The 20439-nt window shown below is 34.2% G+C and overlaps 2 protein-coding genes across 8 annotated transcripts; one reads left to right on the top strand and one right to left on the bottom strand.

Moving 5' to 3' along the window:
- Positions 1 to 5923, top strand: LOC132110686 (RING finger protein 122-like). Of its 3 annotated transcripts, none has more exons than XM_059517505.1 (6): positions 1 to 398; positions 3152 to 3308; positions 3702 to 3744; positions 3941 to 3982; positions 4463 to 4545; positions 4949 to 5923. In XM_059517505.1, the coding sequence occupies exons 2-6, from the start codon at positions 3199 to 3201 to the stop codon at positions 5067 to 5069; spliced, it is 399 nt and encodes a 132-aa protein (XP_059373488.1). In that variant the 5' UTR covers positions 1 to 398; positions 3152 to 3198; the 3' UTR covers positions 5070 to 5923. The 3 variants fall into 3 exon arrangements, with proteins under 3 accessions (XP_059373488.1, XP_059373486.1, XP_059373489.1); XM_059517503.1 differs by lacking the exon at positions 1 to 398 and adding an exon at positions 740 to 990; XM_059517506.1 differs by lacking the exon at positions 1 to 398 and adding an exon at positions 2531 to 2929 and having other exon boundaries at positions 3170 to 3308.
- An 8048-nt stretch (positions 5924 to 13971) lies between these two features.
- On the bottom strand, positions 13972 to 20314 carry LOC132110685 (nucleolysin TIAR-like). 5 transcript variants are annotated; one of them, XM_059517499.1, is made up of 12 exons: positions 20139 to 20314; positions 19245 to 19341; positions 18842 to 18940; positions 18691 to 18745; positions 18510 to 18597; positions 17123 to 17198; positions 16701 to 16809; positions 16515 to 16610; positions 16349 to 16433; positions 15671 to 15794; positions 15383 to 15522; positions 13972 to 15282 (listed from the first exon to the last, which is right to left on the bottom strand). In XM_059517499.1, exons 1-12 carry the CDS (start codon positions 20165 to 20167, stop codon positions 15168 to 15170), a joined length of 1113 nt encoding a protein of 370 aa, XP_059373482.1. In that variant the 5' UTR covers positions 20168 to 20314; the 3' UTR covers positions 13972 to 15167. The 5 variants fall into 5 exon arrangements, with proteins under 5 accessions (XP_059373482.1, XP_059373481.1, XP_059373484.1 ...); XM_059517498.1 differs by having other exon boundaries at positions 18842 to 18991; positions 20139 to 20312; XM_059517501.1 differs by lacking the exons at positions 18691 to 18745; positions 18842 to 18940; positions 19245 to 19341; positions 20139 to 20314 and adding exons at positions 17664 to 17731; positions 17942 to 18011 and having other exon boundaries at positions 18510 to 18570.
- Positions 20315 to 20439: the final 125 nt, after the last annotated feature.

The raw sequence follows: 20439 nt of genomic DNA, 5'->3' as shown, positions 1-20439 counted from the left end.
GGGGAGAGCGAGGAGGGGGCGGGTGAAAGGAGAGCTGTGATCCAGACAGCGAATCACATGAGCTGAGATCTGTTTACAAACTGAGCAGGAGAGAAGTCATCGGCACCATTATGTGGAGGCAGGGCTGCTGTAAAAGGCGACAGGAAACGCACAGGAATCTCATCACTTTGTCTAGGAAATGCATTTTATCCTTTGTGTCTTTGCAGCAGAGAAGCCAGACCAGATGGTATGAGAAAGACACATCTTTGAATGGGCTGCATTCACAAGCTCTCGCTCTGAAGGCTGTGTGCCACCGCTCTTCCTCTTCCTTTGTTACCAAGGAAAAGGCTTGATTGTAACGTTGAGGTCGATAATCTTGAGTGAGGAGACTAGAGGAAAGTGGCTGACGGCAAGAAGGGGTGAGCCTTGTGACAGTGTTTTGAAGACAGACAAAGAATTCTGTGACTCTCTGTGATGTACATTTTCTCTCTCGCTGTTTTGTTATTGTGACTCTACAGAGAGACAAAAAAGAAGAAGAAAGCCAGTGACAACAACTTCAGGTCAAGCGGAGGTAGATGGGAATCCATTGTTCGTGTTAAAGACACATTGCAAATCTTTCATATTCTGTGCTGCTGCTTGGTTTTGGATCTGGATCATGATGCTGGAAAAAAAGAGTGCTCTGTGTTATTTTAACTTGCCTGTGGTTGAACAAAACATAGATACCAAGAAGTAGGTGTTGGTTTGTTCCCGTGTTGATCGTCCTGCCTTCCTCCATGCACTTGTAAGGAGCTGCTGGGTGATCTTAATGTGTTAACCAGAGGCGCTGAAGATTCTTAAGCCTTGTTTTTGTGGTAGGAGATTTGGAAGTGTAAAACTTGTATTATTCATCTGGTTTTGAGTGAGGGGATCGGCCCACTCTTTTGGCCCGGTTTCAGCACTGTCTCCTTGGACACAAGTTACTGGATCATTTGGTATAGCGGAGCAATCTAGCACCTCTCCAGTGGTGTAACGGTGAGTATGAATCATAACCCCATCCTCTTGCTCTTCTTCCTTTCATTTCTAGTGGCTACATACTCTGGCCAGCTCCCTAATCATGTGTTATTCACAGAGCCCCGGACCCTCCCACTGGTTTTCTATCAATAATGAACTAAAATCCTCTATATATTACTACCACCAACCCCTTCACCCAAAAACTCAAGCCTTTTTACCTTTCTTCTGATTGGCACACTCTCTTCTAAGACCTGAACTTGTGTGCAACCTAGAGAGACAAACTTTGTGTCTGTATCTATTGTGTTAGACACAATATTGTGTGGTCGTTTGGCACCATTCGATTCCAAGGTCAGTTATTATTGTTTCCCCCCCAAATAGTGCTTCCTACTTGGGTTGGTGAGGCCTTTCCATCTCGTGCCTCCCCCTCAACCCCGCACAGACAGACCAGATGGTGGCTTTATGACAGAAAGGGTGCACCAATTTCTGCACAGACAATTGGCCAAGCTTCACTCTCTTTGCCAAACACTCACTTGATCTCTCTTTTGAATATGCTAATCTCTAAACAGTAAGAAAGATTTATAATTTATTGGTTGAATAATAAGATATTATCCATTACTTGCATTTAAAAGGCTTGAAATTCTGACACAGAATTTATAACTCTAAATTGTTAACCATTGTTAGTACATTGTCTCTCCATCAGGAACTAATGGACCACAAGCAATTATTTCTGTTTTCTGAAGCATTTGAAAATTGTAGTTGATTGATATAGTTAAATGTTATGGTCTGTAAACCTTTTCTTTTTTCTTGATCTTTATGGGTAACAGCAGACTGTTGGACTAAAATAAATACATTTTTTATTTATTAAAGCATACTTAAGAATAGTGGTTTGATATAAAGCTATATATCATTTTTAAATGTAGTTTAATAAATGTTTTTTTTAGCCAAGAACAATAACATCCTTTCTTTTCTTCTGCCGTTGTGCTTCAGCACAATGGAGCATTTCTTGTCTGCTTTTGTTTCATCTGCAAGCACAGTGAAATGAAGTGAGGATGTCTATTCTTTATGCTAACAGTGTTTGGGTCTAATGGCAGCTTGAATATACTGACCGACATTCGGAAAACATTAATATTTTCAGAGTGCCCAAGAGGAATATTGATTCTACCAAATTATATAGACAATTGATTCGTTTTGGATACAACTAAAAGCCTTGTAACATCATGCTGACTGGGTTTGTGTTGTTATTTACATGTATTGCTTTAGGATATACAGTAGGTTAAACCATTGTTGTCTATGTTCACTGCTCAGGAAATTCTCCCACGTGTGATAAATTAGCTTGAATTTAAAAGTCAACATGGTACACTTATTTTGGGGCTTTGGAGGACTTCTTCAAGGCGTGATTAAGTAAATAAACAGCTAGCTATTTAAATGAGTAAAAACACAAGATGATTTTGACAAGTTTTTTCCATCACCACAAAGACAAAGAGATGGTTGTATCAAATTGCCTGTAATACACCAAATTAAAATTCTGTCCAATTTTGTATGGCATATTAACAGCCATAGTATTTTGCTGTAATAAAAAAATAAAAATCATAAAATGCATCGACATAATACTCTTGAGTTTTACCCTCCTAACTTTTATGAGGGACAGAACCTATAGGTGCAATCTAGAATAACCTTCAATAAACTGTACAGTAAATAATGATCTTTAAAACAAAAACTATTGCACTTATCTGTTGAACACATCACCCAACACCACTGTGACATCTCTTGTTTTTCAGTTTTAAAGATGTATTACAGTGAAAAGTTCATGCTGCTCAGAGAGGTCCAACACTGAGAGCAGTGTTACATTGAGTTGAGAAACACGAGGACAGTCTGCAGGCTCACAGTATGCAATATGCATGCAGGGGCCACTGAGAAGAGTACACATGATAATCACAGTGATGGGAGTTGTCTTTCAAGGGTCCGAAAGAAAGAAATATGCGACCCACTCACCTAACAGATTTATGTTTTATGAGTGAGATAATCAATGTCTATGCTTTTATTACATTTCAATTTTATATTTATTTTACTGATAAAAAAAGGATGAGCAAAAATAAAAGCTAAACAGTCATGAGCTCCCATGACTCCCACCACTAACAAATATTTTTGACCAAAATCCATGGTTTTCTTTGTTCTCTTGCAGAATGCCTATGTGACGCAGAATAACAGATTACAGACAGTTTCTGCAAAATGACCTCAGACATCACCGGCCGTCTTCCACTCAATGTCTATGTCATCATTCTTGGAATAGGCCTCTTCATTTTCATGTTGAGCATGATCTTCTGTTGCTACCTGTTCAGGTATCATAAACTATATAACAGTGAAAGTGTTGTGGATATCTTCATAAAATGAAGATAAACAGCTGTATTAAACATAACATGGCAAGTGTATTTATTTAGTATTTTATTTCATAGACAATGGTAATTCATTGTCCTTTCCATAGGCATATTAAAGAAAGTAAAAAATATACTAAAAGTCCATTTGAAATGACGAAAAAGGAAAAAACTAGAAAAATAAAAATGAAATTTATAATGAAGGAAAATAAATTAATAAATAAATGTGAAAAGCTGAATGCATTAAAACAGTGCAATCAGCAAATAACAGAACATTAAACTGCTGTAATGAAAAAATTTGAAGGTAAACAGATTTATTTTTTATTTTTAATGTAAGCTTCATTTTAATATATTTCACAGATTGAGGAGACAGGGTACACAAGGACAATATGGATATAATGAGGTAATTTATGTATTTTTTAATATATATATATATATATATATATATATATATATATATATATATATATATATATATATATATATATATATATATATATATATATATATGTGTGTGTGTGTGTGTGTATAAACACACTCACAGATGCATATACTAATTATAAATAAGATTAATAATTAAACATCTTTTTTTCTTACAGGTCATTCTAAAAGGTCCAGGGAAAAAATTGAGTCTTCTTGGAGTAAGGAACTACCAAAAAAAAAAAAAAAACCTTTAGTTCACTCTAATGTAAAATCTGGCATTTCTATAATTTACTCACTCATGTTATTTTAAACCTGTGTGACTTACTTTCTTCCATAGAACACAAAACAGCATTTCAGGCTGAATAGCCAAGCTGATTTCGTCCCTTTATTTAATAAAAGTATAACAGTTCTTACCATCAACTCTCATATTCCTTTAATAAAAAAAGCAGCTTGAACATTCTGCTGCATAATAATTTTTTTATTTTGTTCCAACAAGTTTTGGGATGACAGAGTGAGTAAGAATTTAAATTTTTAGGCAAATATCTGCATTATTGTATTAACAATGGTTGGAACTATTACAATTGTTTAAATGAGAAAATAAAAATAATTCAATGAAATATAAATAAACTAGAAAATATAAATGAACCGAAAGCTGCTGACTGTCTCAGTTTTTTCTTCCATCCTCTTTAACTTTGCAGCAGACCTGTGCAGTTTGCTTGGAAGAGTTTCGAAGCCGGGATGAATTAGGGGTTTGCCCCTGTTCTCATGCGTTTCACAAAAAGTAAGATCTTTCACCATCTTGTGACACTACCCAGCCTTTCTCATTATGTTTCTGAATTCTGAAAATAATACAGTAGAATTCTGTAAACACTGATTGATTATTTTACAATGTGAACATTTAAAACAAAAATGCCTTTAAGAACATTCAAGCATGTAGATTCCTGACACACAGAATGCTAATAGAGGCACTAAAACAAGAACCACAAGTTAAGCTGTCAAGGAATTGCAACTTAAATATGAGTATTAACCTTGAGTAACATCTGTCAGACTTTTTGTTATTGAAAAACATCTTGCAGTTTCAGCCTGTCATCTTGTGATGTGGCCATAATGCATAAAAGCACTTGAGTCTATAGCTGCTGCATAACAGACCCATCTCTCCTCTTTTCACTTTGTCTCCTGCTAAGGTGTCTGGTGAAATGGCTGGAAATTCGCAGCGTCTGCCCCATGTGCAACAAGCCCATCTGCAGGCTCCAGCCAGACCCTCCGCAGGGGGCCGAGGGGCCCCAGAACCCCCTGGACGTGTGACATAAGAGGGGTGACACAGCTCAGAGATAGGCAGGCTCTCATTCATCTAAGAACAGCATTAGAAATATTACACTACTGGGGTGGGTGGACTAGTCCCAAATTAACAACAACCGTCCCTGTCCAGCAATCAGCAGATTTCTCCTGCATAGATGGGTTTGGGATTTTCCCAGTAGAACTGAACTTACGTGCCGTGTTTTTGGTCATAATGTAGCTTGCAGCAAGATAAATTGATCACTTGTGGACTCCAAACAGACAAATATTCAGACCAGGACAGTTGCACAAAACATGAGGTCTGAACTGACACTGTGCAATATATGTGAATTTACAGAAGTCCTCTAAGATAGACTGTGGTAACTATTACTACCATAAAGAGTCATGTTTAGGAAGACCCAGTTACAGAATCCAAAGTGAGGAGCAGTTCACTGGCTGACCTTAAGGATCTGTGAGCTCATCGGATAATACTCTTGCCAATATTTTGATGTTTGACACTCAGAAATGTGTTTATTTAGAGTCAGGTAGGTGTTTTGAGTGCTTAAGAGAGCTCATGGCCTTGATAAGGAGAACCCACACTGTAATGTAGAACCCTCAGGGTCAGACTGAATGATATTCGGCCTAATTTAAGTTAATGGGATAGTTCAGGAAAAAATACTATGGAAGTCAATGGCAACCACCAACTGTTTGATTACCAGCAAACTTCAAAATATCTTCTTTTAAGTTCAACATAAGAAACCAACTCCTACAGGTTTTGAACGACATGAGGGTTAGTAAATGATGACAGAATTTTCATTTTTGGGTGAACTATCCCTTTTACTGTTTTGTACTGTATATTGCTCTCAATAAAAGTTATGATGGAACCAGTTTTTGTGTTCATTCACGATGGAAAATAATACAAATTTCCATAAATAGAAACATCTTTATTTCAGATGATTAGCAATGTTAGCAATACAATTTGAAGATATGATCAGCATGTTTCAGTGAGGTCATCTGAAACTATATATATATATATATATATATATATATATATATATATATATATATATATATATATACATACACACACACACACACTATTATTCAAAAGTGCAGGGTCAGTAAGATAAAAAAAAAAAAAAAAAAAAAATCAGTACTTTTATTTCATTTTATTTAGTACTTAGCTACTATTTATTTAAATTGAACAAAAGTGGATTGTGTGGCACTGAAGACTGCAGTAATTGCTGCTAAAAATTTAGCTTTGCCATCACAGGAATAAAATACTTTTTAAATGTATGAAAATAGAAAACTATTATTCTGAATTGTAATAATATTTTACAATTATTACTGTTTTTACTGCATTTTTGATTAAACAAGTAACACTTTGGTGAGTCTAAGCTATTTCTTTCAAAAACATAAAAATAAAATCTGTTTATATATATGACAGTCGGTTGTATTCAGAGGGAACATTACCGAAGATATATTTCTAACCCTGGAAATGGCCTGCTGATGTTACCTAATGTAGTCATTTTTTTTTGCTTTTCACTGTGTACATTCCCCTTTAAATCCTATCCTTCCTAGAACAGTCCTCATGACTCAGTGCAAAGCAACAAATAGGAACTCATGACTTGTGTGATAACTGAATTAACTTGTTTGAATTGCTCTGAATTTCATATTTGTTGTGATCATTCCTAGTCCAAGAGTCTACAAAACACAATGATGAATGTCTTGTTATTCTAAAAGCTACGGTGGTGAGCTTCCATAATCTTTGTGACCCAGTATGAACTTGCTAGAAGCAGCTGAGGAGCACATGGACATTTTCTCAGATTGTGACGAGCATGATATTGTTCTTTTTAAAAGGACAGAAAATTATTTCTGAGCTGTTCAGACATACTTGTTAGCATATGGTCTGATACCTCTGCAAAATGTTACTTGAGGATGTCTGACATATTGTTAGGCTATGGCATGTAAAGTGATAATAAACACAAGACTAACTTCACGGCTATGTTAAGATATTAGCATTTTATAAGCATAATCACTGGCTTTGTTTTATGGCCTGTCATTACATGTTAGCATGTACTTACAATGCTATGATTTACACTAGCTAACCACATGTTACCAGTGACTCACACAGCTATGAAAAAAAAAATATGTTCAGTTTCCGCTGCTCAAACTGAACACTTCTGTGAGTTCCTCTGACTTCCTGTAAATAGTCAAAACAAAATTGGACCTTCTCATAAATACTCATGAGGAAATGTTTTATCTCATCAAGGAGGAAATGAAGGAGTATACTTCACTAAATTATTAAATTAGATCTTGTTTGTGTAGTGAAATTAAAGCAAATGAAAACAAATGACCTTTAGTAACAGAAACAGGTGGTGTATTGCTCTCTTTGTTTCCATTTTGCTTATGGCGTTTTTACAATTAAAAGCAGTGAAAATGCATTCACAAAAGTGTAAACTGAGCATTGCCTGGAGGTCAGAATCATGTCTGACAATATTCAGTCAACGTGCCTTCATCAAGTTTCTAAATCATTAAAAAAACAAATCTTTGTTTGTTTATTTTCATAAGAAACCAATCTTCTGAACAAAAAATAAATGAGAATTTCAAATAAATAAATAAATAAATAAATAAATAAATAAAATTAAAACAACCACAAAATGATAACCCTATCTACATGTCACTTGCAATATAATTACAAACATTTAGCATGAAAACAGTTATTGCAGAGGGACACGTTTCAATAAGGAGGTTCAACCAACTCTGAGTTAAAACTTGAACTCTGACTTGACTTACCCTGAGATAGGAAACTATGAGTATTCAAGAACAGCTGAAATTAGTTAGTTCAGTCGAATCTAGGTTAACTCTGAGTTTAACATGTGCGACATGACTATATAATTAAAGCCATATAAATATGCATGCGGATATGGCACAAAATTCCAAATAATCCTCTCCTGATGTAAATGTAACTCCCTATGAATTAATGTTGCCTCCTCATCTACAGGATTTTTTACTTTCAGAGTGTCTGCATGATGAAAATATCTCCAATGATTGAATGTACAGTAGCATTACCTGCACTGCAAAAAAAAAAAAAAAAAAAAATGCTTTTCTTACTTAGTATTTTTGTCTTGTTATTTCCACTCAAAATATCTTAAGATATTTAAGAAAATATCATAAGAAAATAATGTATCACATAATGTATTTAGTCTTATAAGTGTTTTTCTTATTTTGCTAATTATCTGGGGTAAGAATAATAAACTTGTTTCCATTTAATATAGTTTTTTCTTGTTTTAAGTAAAATGCACTTAATTTAGAATCCAAAAATACTCACTAAGAAATGTATATATATATATATATTTTTTTTTTACAGCGTGCATGAATGAATGAGGTATTTAAACATCGCTTACACTTTAAAAAGAGGGAGGAGACTCTTGGTTTAAGAAAGAAACTCTGGGTTTAACGAAGAAAACCCGCTCCCGTCCCGACCAGGTACTGGTCGTTTTAGACTGCATGTAAAACTGACACCTTAAAGACGTCTAGATGTTTGTACACAGCAGATGCTTTCCAGATCTTTAACAGACATGTTGAAGACGTAGGCTACGTGTGCTGGCCTACTCCAAAAAGAAAAGTTACTGTTTCCGCAATTAAACCGGGTCAATTTGTATTAATGTATCAATGTCGTCCAAAACAAACAAAACAAAGCAGCATCGTTTGCTGTTTAAAGAAAAATGTAGTAACATTGCAGTGTTTTATATATGAACGGCAGATGGCGATATTTATCATAAAGTAAACAAAGACTGCAACAACGAGAATAAGAACTATCGCTTATCCACATTCAGAACTAATCGACTATTTCCATTGAATAAATATGTATTTAGTCTTAAAATATTTACATTGCATCAAATGTGATTCCTTTCTAAATATAAATACACTACTTATAAAAACAATAAAACAAAATGTACTGTACATATGTTTCCAGAAATAATAATAATTTAATATAAATGTATTCTTTTGTCTAATCTATCTATCTATCTATCTATCTATCTATCTATCTATCTATCTATCTATCTATCTATCTATCTATCTATCTATCTATCTATCTATCTACCTATCTATCTATCTATCTATCTATCTATCTATCTATCTATCTATCTATCTATCTATCTTATAGGCCTACAGCTAACATACAGTAAATAACACATTTATAGGAAAAAAAATAATTATTAATTCATATTAATGATTATATTAAAAGTCTTCATAACACATACAAATAAGTTTCTATTACTATGTAATATTTTATGTTTTTGGTTCTTGAAATCAAGTGATTATCTTTAATAGAGTCTGACTCATTCTAGGAGTAGAGCTGCTTTAATTGTTGCAAAAGGTACATGTTTTTTCTGTGCAATTGTAGAAAATCTTTCATCAGAAATGTTGTAAATATGACTCGATAAAATCATAGTTGTCAGTGAATCTTTAAGGGAGATGTTCATTGCTTTGTATCAAATATTAGTGTATAATGTGTGCTCAGCTAAGCCAAAGCTGGAAAACATACAAAAAATACATCAATCTTATTTTGCTAAAATGGCATTCTAAATTGTATTTACTTATTTGTTTTTAATTGTATTTTGGTACTGAACTCAATTAGTAAGAAAGGCTATGGAAGGCTAATAATAATAACAATGTGGTGTAATAGTGTTTTGTACAGTAAGTGTTTACTGTAGTTTATCCTGTGATTAATCAGAATTTAAATGTTAAAAATTTATTTGTTTTTTAGTGCATTTTTAATTTTTACAAAATGAACGCTGAAATCATTTTGTGTCAGTTTAATTTTCACTTAATTATAAATATATTTCATTTATTTTAAAAACTATTATGTAATATTAATTTCATTCATTTTTTTTATTTTTAAAATTATTTTAATATAATCCTACTGTAAAATGTAAAAATAAATCCTTAAGTGTTACTGTAAGATTACTGTATGGTCTGTTACTCATAATCTTAAAATAACACATTTATATCATATACCCTAAAAAGAAAGAAGAAAAAATAAAAACTTAAATCTGTAAACATCCAGAAATGAAGTTTTATTTGCTCTATACTTTTATGTGTTTATATATATATATATATATATATATATATTGGGAAAATATTAAACAAAACTGTTTTAAAATATTTATAAAAAAGACTATTATAATATAGCTTTTAACCTAAAATAATATGCTAAAACAAAGTTTCAGTTTTTGGTGTTGCTAATATTTTTTATATAATAATATATGATAATATATAATAGTACATTAGAAATGTTTTATGTAATCCATGTAATATTTCTGGTAGTATTTCAATGTTTTAGATTTGTTTATGTGGCTTTAAGTATGTTTATTTAGTATTAAAAAACATCATCATATTCATGGGACAGATCCAATACTGTATCACAGTCCCTCTAATATCATTTTTGTCTCTAATCTTTGCAGTACTGTAAAAATAGAAGTTAAATCAAAATAATAAATACTATAATAGTATATAAATAATACTAAAAACTGAACACTGATAACAGAGAAGCTGAGAAACAATGATTTAGAGCACAAACCTCTGAAAGACCTCCAGAGAAACTGTCTCCTCTCTGTGGTCATCTGCTGATTCAACACTGTTTTCAAGTTTACACAGCTCTTCATTGAGTGTGTCCTGAGAGAAGATGAATGAAAAAGAAATTAAGAAAAAGAAAAGGCTAAAGACACTTCTATGTGAACCAGGACTTGTCACAACACTCATATATTGTTGCTCTTTTGTTGTTTTGTTTGCTTCTATTGCCCTCGTTTATAAGTCAACATGGATAAAAGTGTCTGCTAAATGATTAAACGTAAATGTAAAAATAAATATGAAAAATCTCCATATTAGATTAATGTCACTATGAAGAAACATTAACTTGCCAAACCAGCTGATGTGAAATATAAATCAAACACACCCTTTTCCCCCCAGCTCTTGTTTCATTCTCTCCTGCTCCTGCTTGTCCAAAGTCTGGTTCCCATCCTGGTCAAATCTGGAGAAAGTGGCTGAGATCTCGTGGTCAGCATGACCCATTCTGAAATGTGAGACACACAACCAGAATAAGTGAGTTCTTCCGCATCACTGTTGTCGCTATATACGTGAATGTTTCACCTGAGACTTACTCTTTCAGTGCATCCCTGAAATCTTTAAACTATAGCTCACTTGAACCTGAATCCATGGCTTCTGAACATCAGAGATATTTTTACATTTACGTTCCTTTTTCAGTTTTGAGTCCCATGAAGGTCTTTTCATAACTCTAAAATGAAAGCATTATTTCAACATGCATTTAAACTACCTAATAACAACAGTGTAGATTTTTGTGATGATTACACAGCTTTCCAAACATAAATGTAATATCTTTTTAGATGCATTTACTGGGATGACTGACCTGTTTGATGAGATCTGCAATCTGGAACTCATCTTTCTGAGAAGCAGTTCTGACTTCACCTTCACCAGTATGTGTCATTGATGATGGCCAGAAACATGTTCTGTTCAATTCAGTTCATCGGGTTAATTGACAAACAGACACTTATGATTTAGAACAAACAATTATTCAGTCACATGCACCTGAAGAACCTTCCAGTAACACAAATAAGACAAAGAACACATAGGAGAATTGTATTGGCCCAAGTACTCTGTTTGTCCTGTCAATGGCATCATTTTCACAATGTCAAGGTTTCCAAATATCTCATCAACTTTGATGGTCCAAAATGCACTGAAGACTATTACCACCAAAGCAAGCTGATAAAAAAAACACACAGTTACTGTTAGAGTCTGCTCTTGTCAAGTAATGTTTACCAAATTAAGTGATGATTTGTTTATTATTGTGGCCAGACTATTTGATAATGATGCGATCCGTTTTCCTACCCGTATCACTACTATATCTAGTCTGTTCCAGATGCTGTTAAAATGGGAAAGTCTGTGGATTCGGAATTTCTAGAATCTCCTCCACAGTGTAATAGAATATGAAGGCACAGATCACGATCTCGCAGCCGATGATGAAAAAATCCCACGTGGTGATGTAACAAATCAGCTTTACAGTACGGATCTGGTAGGATGGAACTGCTCCACCAGTAGCTGGAAATTGAACCACTAATCTGAAGGCAAGAAGAAAACAATTGTTTAAGGTTTATATATATATATATATATATATATATATATATATATATATATATATATATATACATACATTTGCAATATATCTTCTTATATTAAAAACAATCAAGCCCTGTTCATATTTAAAAAGTAACGCAAAAGTAACGTAATGCATTACTTTTCATAAAAAGTAACTAAGTAACGTAATTAGTTACTTTTTTAGGAGTAACACAATCTTGTAATGCATTACTTTTAAAAGTAACTTTCCCCAACACTGTATATATATATATATATATATATATATATATATATATATATATATATATATAATGCAGGAATAGAACAGTAAATTATATCAGATTGCTTTAATGTTACATAATTTTTTAATATTTTATTTTATGGTTTATTTAAATGATAATTATAATAAATATTAACTAAATTAAATAATCCTAGGTAATCAGAAGTAGAGTATCTTTGGTCTGCCTTTGGAAATATGACTGTTACCAATCATAAATGCCACTCACGCTGTTCTGTTGATTAGTCCAAACATGCTATCATCCTCCGCTGTAAACGTCAAAACACTCAATAATCTCCTGCTGGAAGTCTTTGTGCTCCTGCGAGGGACTCCTAACAACATGTTCTCGTAGTAAATGAAGGATTGATTTCCATTCGGAAGAGGCTCATCATTATACCACTTTGTCCAGTACAGGCTGTCAAATAATGGACCCTCCATGTACTGTACATTTTCAGTGATCCTTTTTACTATTAGATCAAGTTTTACTAAATTTATGTGCTTTTATCATTTTTAAATTCAGCTTTATTTTGAACTGAGCAGCCATTGCATGCCTTTAGATGTAGATCTATTTCAGGCTGATGCTGTAGTGGTTTTAAGACTTGATTTCTTATGGTAATTTTTGCCTTTCCATTCCAGGCTGGTTCTCCGCTTGAAAATGCTGTGATCCGACGGGGAATATGAGGAATCGTTTATACTCGGATGTCAGGTCGTCACTGATAACAGTACTTCTGCACATCACTAATTCATCAAAACCGGAGTTTAAAACTGACTAATAATAGGCTTCATCTAAGCCTGGTCTGTGGATAAACAGACGCAGAATGTGACAGTAGAGAGGCTGTTTAACATGCAGGTACTGTACTATTTATAAGAGGCGATATGACTGACAGTCTGATAATCTTCCACTTTAAATCTTGAATAATGTTGAGCAGTGTAATTGATGTATTGTGGTGTGTAAAATACATTCCCTCTAGTTTCTGAGAGTTTCAGCCGTATCAGGCTAATGATAACTATTCTCAGATCCTTCCTTCCTATTGAAGAATTCATTTTCATGACTACTATTAGTTCTTATGAAAGAAATTCTCCTGTGCATTGTCCATTAATCTCATGGCTAACAGATTCTTTCAAATAATATAGTATGGAAACTTCACTGAGAGCTAAATTTAGTGAGAATAGAGTAACAGTGTTACATTTGACATATTGTTATGAAAAGTCATCAGTGCAATGTGTATTACAGTCTTTGGAAAGTTAATATATCCTTGTAGAGAAGTCTTTACTTTGATATGAACCCCTTGTAAATGTATTTTATAGTGTGAAGCATATCAATGTATAAAACTACTAGTATATACATTTATCTTAGAACAATGTTGCTTGTATATTTAAAAAGATATATTTACATCTTTCTCCTTTCCTAATTGACATTAATTATAATACCTGAAACTGCAAAACAAATAGTTATATGTTGAAAGCAGACCATAATTCTGTCTAGACAAGAAAATGTTTCTTTCTCAATAGTTCATTTATTGACTCGTTTACACTAAAAAGAAAACTTGAAATGCTAAGATGTGTTCAAACATTTCTGCCTTTTACATTCAATGCTTTGAGCAACCTCAATATTATGGTTTGAGACATGCAATTCCTTAACATCCCCAGGAAAAAAAAATATCCAAACCTTTCTCTGGCTTCCCAAAAATGGCACGCATATTTGTTAAAACAGCAAAGGGACAAATTTACAGTAGGCTCTAAGATAAATCATACGAGGGTCTCAAAAGTGTTCAACTGAAATGTATGTGACCGAGCAAAAATTAAGGCTTGCTTGTAAATGTCAATCACACATGTAATGTTTGTCTAACATACACTGCATTAGTTCTGCAAAAGTCCGTCAAGTAGAGCGCATGTTTTGAAACCCTTATTCCAGTCCAAGATATCAAAAGATATTTACAGGTATGGCCATTATGACCCTTTCTCCATAGTGAACGGGAGAGATTTCACTGTCTGTAAATTGGAGTAAAAATATATATTATACACACAGTATCAAAGAGCTCTAGAATCGGAGGAGAACGGGGAGCTAATGTGGATTAAATATATACCACTGCACATAGAAATTCATTTACATGTCAACATTTACAAGACACAGGTCCAATGAACCCCCAAAAAGTGCCTTTACTTACATTTGTTTGCCAAGTCAGAATGCAGAATTGATTTTTTTTATGCTGTTTGTTTTTTTTGTACAAAATTCAAAGTCCATACTGTAATGAATACGCAAACGCATGATCAGCTATTTAGGAAGAGGAAAAAAAAGAAAAGAAAATACTTTGTTAAAAAAAAAAAACATTTACACCACAGGCTTTCTGCAATGTACCCGTGAAGTTCCTGAAGCTAGGTTTTATGGGAAAATCAGCAGTTTTCCTCAAGATATGCAGTAAAAAAGGTGGGGGGGCAAGAGATACAATACATCTCCTATTCCACTAAAACAGGAACAAATCTGGTCAATGAATTCAGATTTCCACTGAAAGTGCTCATCTCAATTGCCTCTTTAATCTAAATTTGAATCTTTACAATCAAGCAATTCCTGATTCAGATCCAAAGCTTGTAGGGAAAAAGATAATGTGCATCTATTAGTCTTTAGCAACCCTCCCTATGAGAGCAGGATCTAAAGAATTGAGAGGCGTGTGTTATGAAGAACCAAGGTCAGATCACTGTGTCTGGTACCCAGCCATGCCAAAGTTAGCCTGGTTCATCACTGGGCCAGGCTGAGCCTGAGAGGGCTGCGTCCCAAAACCTCCCACCCAGGCCGGGGACTGTGATTGTCTAGAACAATGAAAAGTGGATGTGAACATTTTCAAGTTCCTGCATATTTAAAAGGAAATACATAACACATAAAAAATTATATATATATATATAAACTTACTCTACACCAAATCCTTGCTGATTCCATGTTTGCCCATACATTCCATAGGATGGCACCTGCCAGCCATTCGCCACGTACTGTCCGTATTGTTGAGGATTACCATACATTTGATTCCAGTGTCCCCACTGACCATACTCCATCTGTGATTGCAAAATCAAGAACTTGAGCTTTTTACTTTGTGTGTTTAGGTAAAAACATATGCTGGCCTGATTCAAACAATGTCAGTATGGGAAGAATTTAATACCACATTAAAATGAGATTATGATAAAGCAAATTCACAAGAATTACCGGCTGAACGTTTTTGGCCATGTCAGGCGACTCTTTGCCCCAGTAGCACTTCACAACATGACCTTCGATGGTGGTGCCATTCACGGAGACGATGGCATGAGCAGCACTTTCATGAGAGGAGAACCTGAGAGAAAATTATGCTGCTGTATGTAATGATGTCTTTGTCACCATGTGGCTAATTAAATCTTGACGCTCCCTTTAAAAATAACAAATCTATAATGCATAATAGAAATAATATAGAAACTAGAAACATTTCTTATAATTAACGTAAAAAATGCTTAATATTTTTACAGAAATCGATACTTTTTTTCAGGGACCTTGAATACAAAAGGAAAAGAACAGCATTTACTTAAAATATAAATCTTTGTAACATTATAAAATGATTTACATCCTTTTATGCTGCCCCCCTGCTGGGAAAACAGGCTTATATTTGGCCTTTTTGACATTGGCAATTATTACTATTATTAAGTACAAATGGCATCTTACACTAGTTAACCACTTCAAGCAACCATTCACGTCTTGAAATATAATTACCGGCACTTCTACAATATTTTACATTACACAGAGACTGTGGACTAACTGACTAAATATAAGAATTTATACTAAGAATATATATATTAAGAATAATATAATATTTATATTAAGAATACTAAAAACAGAGGAATAGTTGAATGATACCTGATAAAAGAATAACCCTTCTCTGGAAAAACTCTGACCTCCATTATCTGTCCGAAAGGAGAAAACGTCTGTCGCATAAGGTGTTCTGTTTGAAAAGAACAGTGTAAGAGCAAGCATGCATACTAATAATCAGAACGGGAGAGTAAACGAGCAAGTGCAGCCGTACCTGTGAGACCTGACTGAATGCCACCACAGTACACCGTGCAGTTCTGAGGACTCGACTGGTTCACCACCTCATCAAATCTCAGCTGCTTGGAGCTGTCTGAAAGTTCCCCCGATTCAGTCATGTTAATTCAGCTCAATTCTAAAGACAGCTAACTGATAAGACAGAGTGGATCAAAATCTGGCTTACTGTCTTGCACACTCTTGGGGGCTGGAGGTTTCCGAGTTGCCCAGTTAGTCCGGATTTGCCGTCCACCGAGCCACTGACCCCCCATGTGTACTATGGCATTCTCAGCATCCTAGAAAAGAAGAAACAACAGACTTAAACAAACATAAATGTAAAGCGAAACCAAACTATAACCTCTCAGCAACACTTCTAGTCGTTTAATAGATCATCTGTGTAATTAGGAACTACCCACATAAATATCCTAGTTTGCTTATAATTACTTTTACTAAACTGACTAATAGCTTACACTCGAACAGAAAAGCACTCTAACAACAGTCTGACTCATTCCAGTAGGTTGAATATCTGTAATACTACAGCTAAAATATGAATGGTAGTAAACAGAAATAGAATAACCTTCACTCTGTGTTCCTGTACTGGAGCCTTACCAGTTTGTTATAGAAGGACACAAATCCATACCCCTTTGATTTCCCTGTTGTCATATCCTTCACCACTCGTGCATCCCTGCAAGAAAAACGTAACAATGGAAAAGTCAGTCCAGCGACGGCTTGCTAAAAGATCTCAAAAAGAAAGGAACCACACACACACACACACACACACACAGTACTGTACTGAGAGACACAGTTATTATAAGTTACTCTAACAAATCTACAAGTACAACTTCTGCATATTCTCTGAATTACTGGTAGTTAAAAAAAAATAATAATATATATATATATATATATAAAATAAAAAACAAGTACAATGTCATGCAACCTACACTACTGCATGTATATTTAAAAGCTCCTGCAAAGATTTCAACTTTTCCTGTGACACAACATAATGATCCAATCTTCATCTTAATCACTAGTACTCAATCTCTCATATCAACAATGTCATTACCATGCATTCCTAATTTGAACAGTTGTCTCTAATTCTACTCAAGAGTACATAGAAATATCAAAAGAGAAAAGGAATTAAACGGCATACATGGCCTGTTAACAGATTTCTTTATTTTTCCTGGTCAATTCTTTACCACCAATACGGAGTTTGGGAAGCTGCAAATTTCGAGAAATTCACATTTTCAGAATTTTAGAAGAATCAAACTATCAACACAACTAGGAAAACCATTATAAAACAATTTTTACAAGCAAATATTAATGAATTATCTGAGGTTTGTTAAAATTCTACACTACGTCAGCGTTAATAGGAAAATACTGCAGTATACAAATATGAAAAGCAAAGAGTAAATAGAAAAAAAAATCTACATCTGAGTTCCCAGAGTGCACAGTTCCTTGCTGTTAGCCTTCAAGCTCCTGTCCAATCCTATGAGCATTTCTGTAAAATAATCAGAGCTCTATTAACTGACACTCAGAGCTAAAGGAGACTCTGAAAAGTTTGCAGTGTAGCAATGTATCATGTTTTTTTTTTGTGGTCTATAAAAACTATGACATCCTGTTCTCAACTGCTGTGACAAACAACTGTGTAGGTTTAAAGAGACATGAAGGTATTTTAAATATAAAGGCTTCATTACTGACAGAAATGTGACTAAATTTGCCAGTTAATCACAGCACATATGACAAATGTAAAGTAAATGTTTATCTTTGCATCAATGTTTTACCAAAATATGTAAATGTTAAGAAACACCAATAATTTTATAAGCAAATGAATAAATACACTTTGAAACGGTTTCCAAGATTTTAGGAAAACGGGGCTTAAAAAATAATATACAGAGATCATCTGGCTCAAAGTAACCGAAAACCACCAACTTGACAAAAAAATAAAAAAAAAATAAAAAACATATTCCACAAAAGGGTGTGATTTCTGGGAACTTACGAAATTTTCCCAAAGGGTGCAAATGCAGCTCTGATGTCATCGGTTGTGATCTCAGGGCTCAAATCTCCCACAAAAACATGAAAGTGATCTGCAGAAGGATGACATTTAATACATGTAACTACATTTAAGAAAATCTACCTTAAAAAATCAACCACAATTGACATAATACAAAAGAACTTACTGGATGTGTCTTTCTTCTGACTGCTAGGAGTGGTTGCCCAATTTACCTTGACTTCCTGTTAATCAAATACACTTCTTGAAGGCATTATCTTTGGTAACATGATATTCTGGTTTGCAATGCTTCGCAATAAACATTGTTATACTTGATATACCTTTCCCAAAATCTTTCTTCCGTTCATGGCGGCCAAGGCAGCTGCGGCGTCTCTGTGTTCAAAGAACTCCACAAAGCAATAAGGATCATTGCTAGTATGCTGCAAAACAGAAAATCCAATAGAGTTCACCTTCCTGCTGCTATCGGACTGCTGAGAAGGAAAGCCAGGAAAATATATTATTGCAAAGTCATGGGTATTGGGTGGAAGACTGTTTAATTTTTCCATTCTGGTGTGATTTTAAGAAAATGTTAAAATTACGATTTGTCTGTTCGAGGGTAGTTTTAAAAGCAAATGTATTCCAAATATTAATTCTAATGTAGAGTTTGATAGGCATTTCCACACAAACCCATTTACACTGAAAAAAAAAATTAACAAAAAAGTGTAATATGTGATGGATGTTTACCTCTGTTATCATTTTACAACTTTTACACGGCCCAATCTGAGTAAATAACTGAAGGATCAAGTTCTCCGTTACATCTCTTGAAAGATTCCCCACGTAGCTGAAAATGCAGATAAAACATATTAAAAATAATAAACAGTAACTATAGGCTGGTCCACATAAGTTAAACACATGACACAATGAGATTATTTAGCATTTTAATAAGATCATCTACTCTAGGTGTAGAAAAAAAGTGCATCTATATGAGCCAGGAATACCTTTAATGAACAAATGACCTCAGGACGGGAACACATTACACACAACAATAAACTATGCGGGACAGTTAAACATCGAGTTAATTCACGAGAGATTTTTATCTTACATTGTAGTACCAAACACAAAATTCATACTTAAAGTAGAAAAACAGCAGGCCTGAGATTAGATAACAGGCCTTTACTAAAACACCCGACAATGACATGCTCGTTCAAACACATGAATATTGATTAGAATGGTTTACTGATGCACATATTAAAGCCATATACCATAACTTCTGAAATACAATACAAGTTTAGCTATGTTCATTACATTTGACTTGCATTTAGTTGTTTTGATTAATATTATTATACTAATTAGCCGCTAGCTTAGCTTTAGCATGCTACGGCTATGTTTCACACAATCGCCGGAATAAGATTATAGCTTTTCGATCTTTCTGCTGTACGTAAAGTCAGCGATAATGGCTGACCAAAACTCTGCCTATTATAAGCAGTGATTACCAACAGCATACGATATCAAAAACGTTGGTAGGACGTCGTTTTTGGAGCTAAATTAGCTGCTAGAAGAGTGTCAGTAGTGCTGTAGATTGAACAGCTGTTCACGGAGCACTGACAGGATTTGTGTTTTCAGCTAACGGTTACTTACAGGGTTTTTGGGTGGCTCTCGTCTTCCATTCTTGGATGCCGGAAGGAGTGCTAACAAAACTTGTTTTCAGTATCTAAGGTGTGGTTTATTTTTAGGGTGAACAATTCTGGACTGGTGTTATTTTCAATCTTGAGTAGAAAATGGCGGAACCCGGCTAGTCAGGAAGACAGTCACTGCGCATGCGCAGAAACAGAAAAAGCCGGTTCTTGAGGGCGATGGATCTGACAGGAAAGAGGAGTTTGACAGAATCACGGTGCTTGTGTAAATATATCATGTATCGCATGTATATTCCTTAATAATG

The sequence above is a fragment of the Carassius carassius genome, chromosome 30 (genome assembly GCF_963082965.1).
Source record: "Carassius carassius chromosome 30, fCarCar2.1, whole genome shotgun sequence".
Taxonomy (NCBI): domain Eukaryota; kingdom Metazoa; phylum Chordata; class Actinopteri; order Cypriniformes; family Cyprinidae; genus Carassius; species Carassius carassius.
Note: the sequence above shows the minus strand (reverse complement) of the source record. Positions and strands in the feature narration are given on the sequence as shown.